Here is a 17,530-nt window from a genome sequence, read left to right as displayed (position 1 = left end):
AAATCTCTCCAGACTTATCATTCTGCAGTGGTCCACAATTCTTTACCTGCCACTGAATTTTCTGTAGTATACTGAGTTATAATTTGGAGCATGAGAGCACTGGAACATGCAGGTACATACGATACCTGCACTTTTCAGAAATACATTTATAGCTTGCTGTAAAAAGATTTGCATCAAACTGCCCACATTTTCATTTCACCATTGGCTGCACCCACATTAACACACTCTTGCTCCTTCATTATTCCATTCTAATCCAGAAATGTCTCCCCTACTCCAGCCTGCCAGGTAAATATAGTAAGTTTTCAAATATTTCCTTTCAGACATAATAGCTCTTGTCTCCTTTAGTCTTAATTCTTCCACCATCCTTTTCACCTCCCTGAGAGGTTTCAGTTAATTACAGTTTTCTTATCTGGCCTCTGCCAAGTCTTATTTTTGTCTATGTTTAGCCTTTGGTTCTCATAATTCATACTGATGCTGCATTGACTTTCCCTTGCTCTGAAGGACTTAGCCCTTCATCCCTTCTCCTAGTGATGCATCACCTGGGAAAAAACAAGACATTTGCATCAGCATCTAAAAACACAAAAATTGTTATTAGAGCAGAAAGAGTAAAGCTGACAGGTCTTGCAGACATGCTCTCCCAAAAAAATAAAGCAAAGGTTGCAAAAACACGTTGGCAGAAATGAGCATTTCACACATTACCTGCACTTCTCAAACACAGAGGGGAATGTGTGCAGGTTTTTTGAAGAAAGAGAAAAACCCCAGCACAATACAAATTTCCCAAGCATTTTCAACTACAGTTTTCTTGTCAGTGATTTCAAACTTCCTTGCAAGGAGACATTCAACAGATTTAGCTAACAGACATTTAGCTCAATTATTTTACTGCTGAGGTCTAATTTGCAGGGGAGTGCCTCCAATTAATCCATGCTTTAGATAGAAGTTTGGGGCTTGTATATTCATTATATTCAAACAAAAACCCTGAAGGAAGGTTAACAAAACCCTGGTGCAAATATGCACCTGGAAGAAGTTAACATGTTACTGACTCAGGTAACACAATTAAGTGTTACAAACACTTATCCCACAGATTCAAGAAAGCAGCAATAGGAAGACATGAATGCCTAAGGGATGATCCTGCCACAAAACTCTCATCCAGAACTCATCCTAGAACTCATACTTCACTCCAGAGGTGTTTCTGGGTTTTATAAAAACATGCTAGAGAAAATGCATGAATGTATCTGTTTTGCTAATCCCTTCATGCAGACAGGAAGCTCTGCATAAAACAGCAATCAGTACTTTCTCACTTCCCATTACAGCTGATGTGCAAAAATGTTTGTTACTGTGCTATGGGAAACAGTCCATGTCGATACTGAATTACTTTCACTTCAATACAGTTTTTTTTGCTCTCCTTACTATAAAAACCTTAATGGAAAAAAGACATGAATTCATATTGTATGGAAGGTTTTATTGATTGCTAAATTGCTGTCACTTACATCAGGTGTAGCACTTTCATTCCAATCCAACAAAACTAAAAAGCAGCTGCTGTTAGACACTTGTTTCTGTGAGCCTTTCAGCTGCTAAATACAAATTGTTCTGCACCACTCTCCTGCTGCCAGCAACACAACAGCATTGTAATTGCACAGCTTACACTGTATGCCTCGGTATCAGCAAAGAGTCATCTGAAAAATTCATCACTTTACCAGTTACACTTTTTTATTTTACAAACAAAACCCATTTCCTCACTTCTCTGCAATTTTATAGACAGTATAAAACAAATCTCAGGGTTTGTGGTAGAAGCCTATACAGAAGACAACATCAAATTTTATGGAATTAAGTACAGTAATTATTTTCTGTGATTAGACTCCCATTCAAGATTACTTAAACTGACATTGCACTGTGACCCTTTCCAGAAGCATGGATAATCCATCCAGTACATCAGATCCTCTTTTTTTGCTTCACCTTATAACTGACATTGACAAATCTAATGCCACTGTGTATCCTACACAATCAGGCCCATGTGTGTCACAGCTGACTATCCAGGCTTACTCAGCACCAGAGAAGTACTTTGATGAAATCTGATAATCTCGATGCACCATAAACAATACTTACATAAAAACATGTGATGATATTCACATTACTGTCAAAGGGAAGAAAAAACTGCTGGGAAGGAAACAAACAAGTCAATCAAATGTTCAAGAATACACTTAAAAAAACAAAAAAAATCACACTTAGAACTGTGGCAGCCTATCCTAGGGCCAAAAAGGAAACATATTATCCCAAGTAATAGTGCACGGCCTTTAATATAAAAACAAAATCTTTACTGAGGGCACAAAAAAAAAATGCTCTCATAACCACTGTCCCAAGATAGCAGATGTCCAGAGAAGAAACACAGGTTCTTAAGGAGACTTTCTGATCACTCTTCAAAATTATAAAGAGTAAGTAAAATAAATGCAGTTTCTGAAGTAAAGTGCCAGTACAGAAAAGACATGCTAGAACTGTGGCCCATAGCTAGAGAAGTAATTTCTCCTTCCTCATTCCAAATTATAAAAAAAAAAAAAAAAAGATACTTCTTAAAAAAAACCCAAAACAAAATGGAACAAAAAAAATCCTCAGCAATCCCACCTCTTTTCAAGTTAAGTTGTTTCTCTCTGCTCTGGTTTCCTAAACAGGATTTCACTGTGAGCAAAAAAAATCTGCACAACACCAATAATTCACTGATTTCTGGAATGACGCATTAGTAGCTGTATACATGCATAAGCCACAATCTGGATTTTTAACTGTTATATCAGTTACCATGGAAAGAACTGTAATTAAGATCCAGAAAAATTCAAATTACCACTCAAATAAAAGATTCCTAATCAAACTCGTAAATATCAAATATTCCATTTCCTATTTTGTGAAGTTTCTTCTGACAGTAGCTGTCAACTAAAATTCAGTTATTTATGCAGCCTGGACTCCCTTAAAATGACACTGTCAGACATTCAGATTATAAATACAAGACTTCCTATGTATCATAAAAAAGACAAAAATTGTCATAATATAAACAACACATAATTTTACTAGCTTTTTGTAAATTACATTGCAAATAACTCACTTCTCTAACACAAATCCTAGATTTGAAAGAAGTCGAACTGCTAGAGAATAGAAATAATTATTGTGAACTGCTTGACATCAGTGCTTGATATCAGTGAGGCCACAGAGTAATTCTCTAGCCAATGCAGCTATTAATCCTGCTAGCAAATTTGCCAATAACAGAATGGCCAGATGACAATGATTTTCTCTATTGCTCTGTGAAGAGAAAGTACTTTAGAGCAGCACAGACATCACAGATAGTAGTAGCAAGGAGGTTTACATGTTTTCTGCTTGTTATGTGACTATTCATAGAGCCAATGAAAGATTTGTCCCTCCACAAGTACAAACTACCTTTCAGTAACAGTTTATTTTAAATTCCTTCTTAAGATCGTGGGAAGACAGCAACCTGTAAAATAAGGCTTAAATGAGCTAAGAGCTTTTCCTCTAGCTGAATTTTAAAACTTCACTGCACTCTACTGTCATATATGCTTTAGATAACTGGAAAAAGCAAACAGTTCATCTGCAAAGAAAGTCAACTGGTCCTGCAAACAAAGTGATTTGACAGCAGTCCTTGCTACAGAAGGCCCACTCTGAAATAACCAAGTGAAGATGAGTGCTTCCATTTGAACACTTTCCTGGGGAAAGATACACTCTGAAGATCCATTTCCTTCAATAACACAGCACCAGCAATGTTCAGTGGCCGTGTTTATAAAGCAAATTACCTTATTATTGTGTTGTCCTGCTTGTTTGTAAATTACTCAGTAACTCTAATTCAGTATAGACTTAGCCTATGTACAATAAACAATATTGGTCTAAAATCTGAAAGTGTCCCCAAGGAACTTCCAGAAGATGACTTCTATGCATAAATTTGTGATTAACTTTTGAGGTCAAGCAAGGGTGCTTCAGACAACTTAGCTCATCAAAATATTTTTATAAGGATCTGTTGAATGTAAGCCTAAAAATTAACCACCTGCACACCTATCTTTTTCATGAGCCATACATGCTTCACAAAGTAAAGATTAAACTGGTTTGCTGGAATTGCAACAAAAAAAGACAAAAGGAAATAGAAATAAAATTTATTATAAAACATGTTGAAATAGCAATGACTTAGCTGACTTCTTGCTCTGCTGTTCTAGGCAGAACAAAATCTGACTGAATGCTCTCAGGAAAGCCAAAACAAAATTACAGAAGTAGTATGTTGCCACACTAAAATCGCTTTCTCTTGATAATTTCTGGTTTCCAGCTGACCGGATGGGTTTCTTCAGTCTAAAGGGGAAAAAAAATTATCTCATAAGGATTTTTATATTAAATTTGAAACTCACCTATAATTGAGGTTTAGTTTAAAATACCATTTATGAAGTATATGTACTCTATTTCATAAGTAGCATTATTAATACTTAATCTACAATGTAATTAATTTACCCAAATTAAATTTTCTATCATCTCACTGTCTGAAATACATAGTAATACTTTTTCTGTACTTGTCTTTTTTTTTTTTTTCCAGCAAGGAAAATGATCAGGTTGCCAGTGGCATTTCCAAAACAACACTGTGGTTATCAAAGCACATGAGCAGGAGCTGCCAGTGACAGGCTTTCCAGACATATCTACATCAGTATTGGTAGATGTCATGGAGTGTATTTTGCCCAGCTTTAAAACTGATAAAAAATTCCTGATTCTTTATACTTAAGAGTTACTCCTAGTCTAATTCAGTGCAAAATTCCAAGGTTTGATTAAAATGCTTATATTCTTTATATTGAAGACATACACAGATAAACTATACAATCATCTGTTGTCCTCTCCACTGGTAAACCAATTCATATTTTAGAATAACAGTTTGAAAATAAGCTCTTGACTTCAAATTCTAAAAACTGTCAAGGCCAATAACTAATTCAAATGATATAAAAAAGTACAATAAACCTTAAAAGTGCAATCCTTTTGCTGATTCCCATATTTTTATCAATACAACCTCACATAGTTCCCCACTGGGTTCAAAACCCAATGTACATGATTGTATTCAGATTTCTCCAAACTTCACCAAAAAGGCTCTTTACAGAAGAGTTCACAGACCTGACACTTATTTGTACTACAGCATATAACAATAATTAGGAATGCAGAAATTAGCTACTGTCCTGTTAATGCTAATACAGAGATTTCTTTCAAACTTCAACAAAATGGATTACATAAGTATGAAAATGTCCCCTACAGATATGTGTTATATTTGTCTGAATTTTTCTGATTTTATGAAAATACTTTAAAAAGACTTTTTGACATACCGCAGTATCATCTTCTTTGTATACTTTTATGGTTTTATCAGCTTCAGCCGTTAGCAATCTGCTTTCTGACTGGTCAAAAACACAAGCAAATATTCCTGATTCACTGTCCAAAGAACCTGGCTGTACAGCTGCATGTACTCTCTGGAAATTGTATCCAGTTCTCCAGTCCCAAAGGTGCATAGTGCCATTATCAGCTACAACAAACAAACAAACAAACAAACAAGCCAGTAAATTTCTATCAGTCTTCTAAAACCACCATCATGAACAATTAGTAAATACATCAGGAATACATAACACCACATTCATGTAGAATAGCACAGTACATCCTATAAATTTTCCTGTTTTCTGCTGTTTTCCTTCTCAGAATCTCACCCAGGTTTTCATCAGATAACCCCGAGAGATGATACACTACATCACAGGGCAATTGCACAAGTTGCTTTGGAGGCACAGTAAGGACAGGTATTCTGAAAATCAAGCTCCCTGCTCAGTAGCTCCACTGAAGTTGAATGAGGAGGCATCATCCTCCCAAAGAGATTAGGACATTGACTTAATGCAAAGTAGGTTTAATGTTTGCAGAGATTTTATTCCAAATCCAGTTTAAACCACCTCCAGTGTTGCTGCTACTGGCATCAGCTACAGGGCATTCACAGCAATCTGAACGCTCTATTCAGAAGGATGCTCTCAAGAAAATTTTTCAGTTAGAAAACCCAATACCCCTCAAAAGCATCATCTAGCCAAAACAGATTTATTAAAAATTAAATTTCTCCACAGCTGCCAGCTAGACTAGAAATCCAGATATTTCAAGAAGAGTGTTTCTACAGTAGAAAACTCCAAGGTAAAATCAACTTATTTTGATTCAGTATCACCTTCTCTGAAGCTGCTGTAGATAGCATTAGGATGTAAAGGGGAGAATTGAAACCCCAATTTTAACTTTTTAGAACTCACAATTAATATCAGTAAAATGGTAATAGAGTTTTTTTATGTGGAGAAGGTGTTTTTTTAAGACTCAGCTACTACAAACATAAAAAAGTCATAAAAGGATGTTCTGAAAGTGTCTTCAAATAATAATAATGACATGTAAGTCCATTTCAGTATTTTGTGAAGTTCTTGTTCTTACACGGGTGAGCCATTTGTTAAACACAGCTTTATCCAAATTTTAAAATCAAGGGCCCCTTTCACATAGATGGAAACATAACCAGAGTAAGGTGACAATGTAACTGGCTGTTTCCCAATTCCTGCTTAGCACATTTCCATCTTACCCCACATCCCCAGCCTACAGGACCAAGGGCACATTGGACAAAGTGCTTTATTCCCATTTAGCTTTAGCAAGATGCTTCTACATCTGCTAGCCAGTGTCACTGCCTCAACATGCAGCTAATTCCAGAGGAGGCACTAATGACCAGCAGATCATAAAGGATGGACTCTGGAGCCTTGCAGCAGCAGCCAGCTGAGAAGAGAAACCTCTTCCATTAGAAGTGCTTCAAATTTATTTTATTTGCATGCAGCTCAGAAACATCCGAGGTCATGAAAGTGGCCCTACTCACAACAAAATGAAATAATGTCCTGCAGCAGTCTGACAGGCCTAGGTAAGGCAGAGCTCCATGAGCATCTCTGCCTAAGGACCTCCAGCCATATGTGCATGGGGGACAGGAGAGGAATGTGTATTTCTCATTTTTACCTCCTGAGACCAGAACACCATCGGAATTTACAGCCAGTGTGTTTATAATAGCATTGTGACCAGAGAGATTCTGGATGAAGTTTCCATCTGGGAATTTCCACTGCTTAATATTATCTGGAGAACCAGATGCAAATGTGTAACTGAAAGAAAACAAACAAAGTATATTAAAGCTCAAAATAGCTGTAGTGAGAGCAAATGTCCTTCATTAAAACTACTGCTAAATGCTAGTTGCAAAATTACTTAATATTAAAACTGCTTTTCTGACAGGTTTACTTCACATGAAATTAAGCAATTTTATGAAGCCATGAATTACCTACTCCCACTGTTTTCTTTCCTCTTCATAAACTAAACTTTATAACATCCTGTATGCCATAGATTTCATATACAAATATCTGAAATGCACATTAAGTTCTCTTCAGTTGTTATTCTGGCAAATTTTCAGGTATCAGGGCATCACCAGCAAAGGTAACAGGATAAAAAGGCAACAAACCCCAAGCACAGGCTAATGCCTAGTCTTCCAAAATTACATAAGCAAGGAAAAAGCCCTGCAAAAATGTTACTAAGAAATATAATTTCTTCCACTGAGTCACCCCAAAATAAAAATTTCCTTCATTTTAACATGTGCAAGCAGTTACATGGTTATTTGGGTAGCACATACAATAGCCTGTAGGAATACTTTAATTTGCCACAATATCCAGAGAATTTGCTGTCTATTTAAAAGATAGCACAAATAAAAAAGTTGAGTTGAGAAAATACTGCAAGATTAAAAAAAATAGTAATTTGAACTGTAGACTGACAGTTTCTACCATTTGACAAGAACACTTCAAGTTTATTTTCAGAAAGGTATTATCAATGAAGTTGAACCCTGAATTACTTTTTTTTTTCAGAATGTAAGTAAAATAGAGCCTTTTTCTATAGCTAACAGACTACACAGTTTTTCAGGCACACACTGGAACAGAGTTTATTCATATCAAAGATGATGAATTTCTGATAGAAATGACAAAATGTAATTTTAAAATATTAAAGGCACAGAAGTAATCAAGTTCTATGTAAACTCCTTTTGTCCACTATTTTAATGGAGATCCAAACAGGCAACAGTTGTGCATCAAAATACAGCATCTAAATTCAAAGCACTTCCAAGAACATCTGCTTCAAAGCTTCAATTCTCACATTGAGATTTTTTTAAGGCCAGTTAGATTGAAATGTCTTGTGCAGTGAACCACATATTAAAAAGACAGACCACTCTATTAATCACTGTCTCCTTTAGCATTAATCACATGTGTGCGTTGGCCCATTACAAAACTACTGCAATTCCTGCCCACAACCATTCAGTTACATATTTATCATTAGCCTTATGAGCACTATATCACTGAATTTTAAGGACTGAATGAAAGGCACACACATAAGCAACTCTGGGATATAAGGCATTCTCAGGATTCCTAATGTACACCAATGCCAACACTAGAGAAGCACACTCAGTGCAGTAAAATGTATTTGATAATTGATATGTACATTTTTGCATCATCCTAAGTGCATTAGTTTCTCACATTATTATGCTCTACCATTCTAGATCATCACTCACATTTCCTCTGTTGAATTCTCAAAAAACTATGAAAGTGTAACAAAATAAAGAAAACTTACTGTCTTGGATGTAGCACTACTGCTCTTACAGATTTCTTGTGATTTGTTAAAGTAACACGAGTTTTTCCTGCCACCAAGTCCCAGAGCCGTATGGTAGTATCATGACTGCCTACAATGAGAAGAAAATTTTAAAAAAAACAGTAGAAACCATCATCTTGATTTTATCATAATCATTACTTTGCTAAGGCAGCCAGATTGATGTGAGAGAGACATAAATACTGTGCTAATGCCACCTCAGATGAAGAAGATTCCAGATTGCAAAAGTATTTTTACTCAGTTTTAAGAAGTATCCAGTTTTGCAGGATAACTTTAAGAGTTACACTGCAAAGCTGGATTTTGACATAATGGGAAAGAAGATGAACACTTAACCACAGTACTGGACACTCCTGAACTGAAATAGGGAGAACTGAAATAGGGAGAACCGAAATATCACAGAAAATCCAAGTCTCAATACATATTAGAACACAAATGAAAACACCAGAAAAAAGGGAAGTGCAGAAAAGCATTCAAGCAATGCACAGCCATATTTGATTAAACATACCATTAATAGTATGTAATAACCATTGCATGGCCCATTTTCAACAGAAACTAGTATGAGATTTGAAAAATTAACCAAGATAACATTATGAACATCATACAATTACTGAACAAACACATTTACCATTAGGTTTTTCCATCATGTTACTCATGAAACTACACCTACTATACCTGTAATAATTTGTGGTTCTGCAGCTTGGCACTTCACAGTTGCTACTGCATTTGTGTGTCCTGACAGTGTGTGCACACTGGCTTTCGTCCTTACATCCCAAATCTATGAAATCACAGCAAATATGTCAGAGGTCAGTAACAGGAGAATATTCAATGTATTTTAGGCACTAACACTGATTACATAATTTCCTTGCCATAGTCTTACAGATTAAAAAATGGTATTTAGGTGGTATTTTTCACCCAACCATTTATTACAGAACTGCCTCAGCTGGCAAATTTCAAGAAGAGCAGGAACCTGCCAGTTACATGCCTTCCAGGCATACGGATAATTCAAGCCACCATAATCCCACACCACCTTCTAAATACTAAGCAATCCTACATATGCTATGTAGTCTACCTACTAAACTAAGAAATAAAACATCATCCTGAAGTGACATGGCAAGTTTGTGTATTTGGGCTTCAATTTTATCAACAATGTAAGACAAAGCTAACACAAACCACCTTAGTATTTCATCTAAATTGATGACAACTTTTGCTAAGTGCTCATTTTACAAGTGAAGGTATTGAAATACACACATCAAGATGTTCAAACACAACAATGCTATACTTACTCGTGCTGTTGAATCCCTGCTGCATGTCACCAGCACATCTATTGTTGGATGCAAGTCTAAGCCATAAACAGCACTTAGATGACCGTGGTAATGTCTGATAACCTAGATGAATAAAAAACCATGCAAACTAATAACTGACAAAATATTCTAAATGCTTTGATTTTTGTATTTGCTACTACCAATTCCTTCAATTAAAGAAATTGCAGCTTACCTTATTGTACTCAAGATCCCAGCATTTCACTTGTTTGTCTTCTCCACAAGAAAAGAGGTATGGACTTCTTGCACTTACTATCACCCCGCGTACGGTACTGATGTGTCCCGTCAAAGACAATTTCAATTTGCCACTAGCAAGGTCCCAAATCTGCACCAAAATAGGTATTTTAAGATAGACAGGAAAAAGTTACACAGTGAATCTGGGTACACAGCCCAGATGTAACTGATCCTGCTGCAATGTAAGATAAAAATACAGTCACACAAACACTTGCTCTCCAGATACTACCATGTAAGAAATGAAATCTCAAAAGAAGAACGGCAGCTACTCCACAAATCCTTTATGACAAGGTAACAAAAGAAAAAATGTTCTGCAGTTCATTATTCCACAAACAGCAAACAAGAAATTGTTTCCAAGGGCTGGAAACATTTTTAAATAAAAAGGGAACAAAAAAACCCCACCCCTGCAAACTCTGTCATTTCTTCCAAGCTCTTACCTTTATGGTTCTATCAGCAGAGCCAGTAACAAACCACTGATTTCCTGGTTCCACTGCAATGCATCTCACCCAGCCCAGATGACCACTGATAACCTTCAGAAAGAACCAAAAAAACTTTATATCAGAAATAATACAACACCTTTTGAAGTAATTTTCCTTCTTCAACACTGAAATTTGCTAGTATTTACCAAGAAAAGTCAAATGTGAAATCAGATCTAAAGACAGCTTGATTTCTACTCCAGTTAAAGAGAAAACTAGAAATTTACATAATACACCAGACATGGGGAAGCTGCAATATGTAAAGACCTTGTTTGTATAAGCGACTTTTTAATATCCTTTGCGAGTCCATAACACTGTGGCTCAACACTTGAAGCTTTGCAGAGAAAGACCATATTTGAGCACAGATTCCTTCTGCTGCTGGACAGTGTTTATACAAAGAACAATTATAAAAACACTGGCTATTAAATCACATTTCTATATAATAACCTCTTAAAGCACACCATCGCCTTCTTTTCCCCAAAACAGGGGTAATATGAGAGTTGGACACTTTCCAATAAAAAATAATGGAGCCTGATCTCACAAGAAATACTCTGCCAACACATGCTTTGCTTTCAGCAGCCCATTTCTCTAAATTTTCCAAGGTCAGACAGCTAAAATCAAACCTCATAACTACTTTCACTGGATGTCATGTTTCAGGTACTGTCATACGGCTCATTTTGAAAGATTTAAAACACAACGAAGTTTCTTAGGCAGAAATACAGCAAACCTTCCACCAAATTTAACATAACACAGCTACGAGAATAAAAGAGAGGTTCAAAGCGAGACTGTGTATACATAACTTAGTTGTGATCACTTTTTGATCACATTTTTAAATCACATTTTATTATATTTTTGTGAATGAGAACAAAAACTATGATTTGAGGTCTTACATAGAGTATGTCTACTTTTATATGCATGTTCATGTCACGTAATTTCTAACTTACTCTGTAGAGTTTCCAAGGTGGATGCCACTGAGGTTTGGGCATGGTTGGAGCCTTCTTTGGCATTAATGCAGAATTTTTGTTTCCACCAGCTTCCACCATAGCCTGTAAATTAAAAGAAGTGTTAGTCTTCTGGCTGGTAGTTTATCTCTTTGTCCAAAGCCTAAAACATTCTGCCTTCTCAAAACTGATTAAATTTAGTCAGTCAGGAGATCTCCAGACAACACACACAGATCCAGAAGCAATCTGGTCAACACCATGTACTGTTCCAGTTAGATGTGCAACAGACTCACCACAGCCATCCCAGGAGGCTGGGAACGCTCAGACATTCCAGCATGCCTGTAAATGTCACCCACACCAGCAGCTGTCCTGTTTGCATCCAGCCTGGGGGGAGTGAAAATGGGTCATGACTGACAATTGACTTTCTCCTGCTAAATGATAAGGCATCACAGGGCTGCACCCAGCTGAGTGCTGTACACCTCTCAGGATGGAGAGTCCACAACCTCTCCTGGCACCCTGGCCAGGACCTGACCACCCCAAGGTACAGATATCACAAAGCTTCACATTCTTCTCTTCTAACTAAACAAAGTTTCCCTTGTCCCAACTTCCACCCACTACCTCTCATGACAATACAAAATAAAAAGCATACATAAAAACAATGCCTGTCCACACTAAAAGCAGTTCCTTTAAGAATATTCTAATTACTCCAAGTAGCTCTTATCCCAGCTTCTGTGATTTGCCTTGCAATTCCCACAGATAACAATGTCAATGAGGCAACACAGCAGTACCTGGACTGGGAAGCAGGAAGTGCTACAGCTAAGGACTGTGCTGCAGATTCACTTGGCATCCTCTGGACCTTAGTATCTGCTGTCAAAGCCACACCTTGAAAAAAAAAAAAAACATATCAGAAACAAAGACAACTCCATTAAACAGGAACTCAAAAGTGTATTATACAAACATATATAAACACATATACCTGCAAACAAGGGCCTGACACATCTGTAATATAAACTCTCATCCTTCAGTAACATTTTCACATCCAATTCAAATCTACTGAAATCTTTATTTTGGCACAAATCCTTTCCATCTTGATCTACTACATATATGAGTACAAAATTTCTAGAGTTTAAAACAGTATGCCATTGGAAACAAAAAAAAAGTCTAATTAGGAGCAGCATCCATCTCTATATCCAGCTTTAACTGCTATGGAAATCCAAACATCACAGAAATAAACATGATCTTGTAAAGCATTTGCTAACTTAGGCCCTTTAGTACAATTTATAATCCATCCCTATGTGGTGTTTGGCATCACACAGTGGTGCCAGAACTACAGAAGGTTTAGTCCTACTGAAGTGAGAATTTCAGGCTACATATTCAGATTTTTAACCTTGTCAAGAACAGCAGGTGTTGTCTAAAAAGAAATTAAAAACTCTTTGTAAAGTACAGTTTTGGTGCAGACTGGTGAATTTAACTCATCACTTTATTTCTTCTCCTAACCACTTCTGTCAGTTGACAACAAACTCAGTATTTGGGCAAAATATTCAGGTTAAAACAAGAAACAGCCAAGAGAGTCTGATTTTGAACCCTGATATAAATGATTCTATTAAAAGAACACTAAACTGAAGGAAGACACTGTGAGTAATTCTTGTCCCCATAGTTAAAAGCAACTATGCCTGGTTTTTTAACGGTTGAGGGTTCACTGAACACTCACATCTGTTAAGTTATAAATCAAGACAACAGATTTCCTACTACACATAATAAACTTAAGCACAATAAAAGATCAACAGCTAAAACTAAATAAAACTAACAGAGCAGGATCAGTCAGTAGCAGTGGCAATGAGCAACTAGTGCTTGTAACCCTTACAAGCACTAAAATTATTACACCCTCAAAACTCTTCCCCAGAGCAAGATGGTGAAACTTACACCTTTCTGCTCTGGTGATGAAAAGCAGGCAACATTCCACTACTATTAATTATGGATTCACATCAAGAGGAAGCCTGCTCCTGCTAGGATGGAGGATATTTTCTTCATACAGGAACCCAAAAAATCCATACAAACACTTGCAAAATTTTACTTACCGGGCCCAGATGGGTAAGGGTGAGTACCAGTTACCATATACTCAACTTCTTGCCCTAAAGAGCAAGAGAATGTTATATTAATAATTACATTTTATAATGCACTCAAACAGCAAATAGAGGAAAAGAGAGCAGATAATACACAGCAGAAGAAACTTGTAATCACCTTCAATGTACATAGACATTTCTCATTTTCATTAATTTAATTTGTTCTGGTTATCTCCATTTTAGAAAACTCAACTGTAAAAAACAATTAATTTGAATAGTAAAGCTACCATTCAGTTATCAAGAGGACTCAAGAAAAAAATCTTCACACTGCCTTTGAAGGAGGTATCATGACTACAAAGAGCGTGGGTGTCTGAAATGTAAGCTAGTTTGTTGGTTGTCTGCGCTGCCAGAATTGAAAAAGGTTCTTTTCTTCTTAAAAGATTTTTCATTCTCCCTCAACGTGTTTCACAATACTTCCAAATAAAGCACCTTGGGCAGAATCTCAGTATCAACTGAATATCAACTACCTCAACTAAAATGAGGCAGCATTTTTAGAAAAGAAATTTTCATACGAGAGCTAACTAACACACACACATACAAACACATTTTATACATCACAAAACATACATTAAAAAAACTCTACAGATTTGAAATAAAGCGTTTTCTGGTTTAAAAACTGCGCAACTAAAAGACTGTAAATATACTATGAAACAAAGCTAAAATAACAAAAAAACCACCCCAAACCAAAAACAACACGCAAAAATGCAAAACAAACAAAAGTAAAAAAGAGGATGTCCTTAATCATGAACTTGCAGACATAAGAAATACATTATTCAACTCTAACACTTAAGTACATTACACACTAATATTACCAAAAGTTACTCTTTTCACCAACTAATCACAATAAAAAATCCACAGCACTCAAGAACTCCTTTGTTAAAATCAGCTTCCCCCTTCTTCTGTATCACTTACCTCTTGTGGACCCTAGCAAGAAAAATACCAATCAAAAAAGGTTTCTTTGATATCTGTATTTATCTCCAGTGGATTAACACTGGACTGCATTCTGCAGATTTTACACCAGTGAGACTGTGACAAGAGAAGGACAAACAGAGCACTAAGGGCACACTAACCTTGGTTTCCAGAGTACTGTTTGTGTCCATAGGGATCCCCGGAGTTGGGGCCCCCCTTCTCCCGCAGGTTCTCCTTGAGCGAGGGCATGTGCAGCACCGAGCCGTACTCCGTGCGCAGCTTCACGGCCATCTTCACCTTGTGGCTGCGCGAGAGGAAAGCAAAACCTCACTGAGCCCCGGCCTCTGAACTGCTAACAGGTTCTGGAATATTGCACAGGCATGTCATACAACTTACTCTACAACTCTAATATTTCTCTCTCCCCGCAAGATTACAGTGTTGACAGTACAGAAACATCTGAATTTCTGACTTGAGTCAGAAATTGACAATCACTGACAGTGTTTAAAACTTCACTGGGTGCAGCAGCACTTACCTTTCTTCATCCAATGGGATAGGCTTGGCATTGTCAGCTACAAACATGTCATGGGTTCTCTTCAAAGATCTGAACACAAGTGTGTGCACAGAATGCTTCTGGACTTCCTAAAATAAAGAAAAGAGCATTTAAATAAGTTTGAACAGATTTAAATGAAAAACTGAACACTGAAACATAAATTGAACTGAGTAGCAATTTCTCAGTTATGTTACATGACATGCAACCATTCTGTTCACAGAAGACACTAATCTTCTTGGAAACTAAAAAATTCATTATGTCAGTTGTTTACTCAAAACTATATTCTATTCCTTGAAAACTTACAAGACTTTGAAAAGCAAGCCAAAAACTTTTATCAAACTTTCTGCACTGGTATCTACATGACAAATCCATGAGTATAAAAGTTCTATCCCACGTCCTTCCCAAATCTGTTTTTATATGGAGGCAATAAATAAGTCAATTCTTTCTGAAAAAAAAAAAAAAACACCTGTAAATTTTCCCTCTGTAAAATTTTCCCTTTTTACTACCACTGTAAAAAGAACATGAGCAATATGAATTTCTGTGCACAGTACCACTTCATGTTAACATGGCTAATTACCACCTAACAACAGCAGCTGCTGACACCACAAACGGAGGAGTAGGTACCACAATGTCTCCCCAACAGGGAAGAAATTTCTGCAAGTAATTTTTGACATATGCTTTTCTGTAAAACACCAGCTCGTAGTGTTGCATCTGGCAGCAGTCGTTGCACCTCCTTCTATAACCCCGACAGCCCCATGTGCCTTCAGAAGTGCATGAAATTCACCCCACAGTAAAGATTCTACAACCTATAAAACCAGTGGGCTTCTCCACAGCTGTGCTCCCAAACCCTCACAAAAAGACCCTTTTTGTGGTTTCCCTTATGGGCTAACAGTCAGTAGCTCTCTGGTGGTAAAACACCCCGGCATCAGCTCTCCACAGTCACAGAATGTGCTGAGCTGGAAGTGGCTCACAAGGATCATCGAGGTCTGGCCCTGCACAGGACACCCCCAAGAGTCACACCCTGTGCCCAAGAGCATTGTCCAAATGTTCATTGAGCTCTGTCAGCCCTGTGGCTGTGACCACTGCCCTGGGGAGCTGTTCTAGCACCCAACCACCCTCTGGGTGAAGAACCTTTTCCTAATATCCAACCTAAACCCCCCCTGACACAACTTCAGGTCACTCCCTTGGATTCTGTCACTGGTCACCACAGAGATCAGATCAGAGCCTGCTCCTCTGCTTCCCCCTCATGAGGAAGCTGTAAACTGAAATGAGGTTTCTCTTCACCCTCTTCTCCAGTCTGAATATGGCAAGTGATCTCATCCACTCCTCATAAGGTTTTTCCTCTAGATCATTCATCCCCATAACTTTTACACCTTTTTCTGATACTGTGGTACCCAAAACAGTACCCAGCACTGGAGGTGAGGCCGCCTCAGAGCAGCTTGGAGCGGGACAATCCCCTCCTGACGGGCTGGCGATGCTGTGCCTGATGCCCCGCAGCACCAATTCCGCATTCGGCACAAGCCTGGCAAAGCAAACCCGCTGCTCACTCCCGCCCCAGACACGCACACTCCCATGGCCCGCACCGGGTGCGTTCTGCGGGCACCTCGGTGTCCCCGGGCCGAACCGGGCGGGGGCCGCAGATGGAGGCGCCGCCACGGACCATCCCCACAGCGGCCTTTCCCACCCAGGGGACAGCGACGGCGGCGGGTGCGGGGCGGCACTTCTCCCGCCCGGTCCCAACCCGCTCCCGCTCCCTGGTCTCGCCCAGAGCGCCTCAAGGGCGCGACAGAGCGAACGCGCGGGGCCCTCCCTCGTCCCTCACCTCCGCCATGGCGCCGCCGAACTCCCCCGGCCGCGGCCGCTATGGAGCCACTTCCGGCGCCCTCCCGCGCCGGACCGGAAGAGACGCACAACGAGGGAAATGGACGGAGCGCCAAAGCAGAGGGGCGGGGCTTATGGGAACCCCTTCGCTCGGCGTGCGGGCCTCGCAGGTTCGAGCCCCGCTGGCGCTGCGGGGGCAGGCGGTGCGAGTCACTTCATCAATGTGTACAAATATATGAAGGGGTGGTGACGGGAGAATGGAGCCAGGCTCTTCTTAGTGCTGCCAAGCACCAGGACAAGAGGCAGTGGGCAGAACCTGATGCACAGGAAGTTCCACTTGAACATGAAGAAATACTTCTTATACTGTGCAGTTGATGGTGCAGCGGCACAGACAGCTTGCGGAATCTCCGTCACTGGAGATAATCAAGAACTCTGTGGACACAGCCCTGTGCCGCATGCTCTG

At 38.6% G+C, this 17,530-nt stretch overlaps 1 protein-coding gene across 1 annotated transcript; it reads right to left on the bottom strand.

The window, feature by feature from the left end:
- Positions 1–1,438: 1,438 nt before the first annotated feature.
- On the bottom strand, positions 1,439–17,139 carry PLRG1 (pleiotropic regulator 1). The gene is made up of 15 exons (XM_063156334.1): positions 17,069–17,139; positions 15,229–15,335; positions 14,858–15,000; positions 13,743–13,796; positions 12,453–12,546; positions 11,958–12,048; positions 11,668–11,769; positions 10,685–10,777; positions 10,189–10,338; positions 9,978–10,079; positions 9,367–9,469; positions 8,659–8,767; positions 7,018–7,157; positions 5,340–5,533; positions 1,439–4,332 (listed from the first exon to the last, which is right to left on the bottom strand). Exons 1-15 carry the CDS (start codon positions 17,075–17,077, stop codon positions 4,273–4,275), a joined length of 1,551 nt encoding a protein of 516 aa, XP_063012404.1. The 5' UTR covers positions 17,078–17,139; the 3' UTR covers positions 1,439–4,272.
- Between the last annotated feature and the right edge of the window lie 391 nt (positions 17,140–17,530).

The sequence above is a fragment of the Melospiza melodia genome, chromosome 5 (genome assembly GCF_035770615.1).
Source record: "Melospiza melodia melodia isolate bMelMel2 chromosome 5, bMelMel2.pri, whole genome shotgun sequence".
Classification (NCBI taxonomy): Eukaryota; Metazoa; Chordata; class Aves; order Passeriformes; family Passerellidae; genus Melospiza; species Melospiza melodia.
Note: the sequence above shows the minus strand (reverse complement) of the source record. Positions and strands in the feature narration are given on the sequence as shown.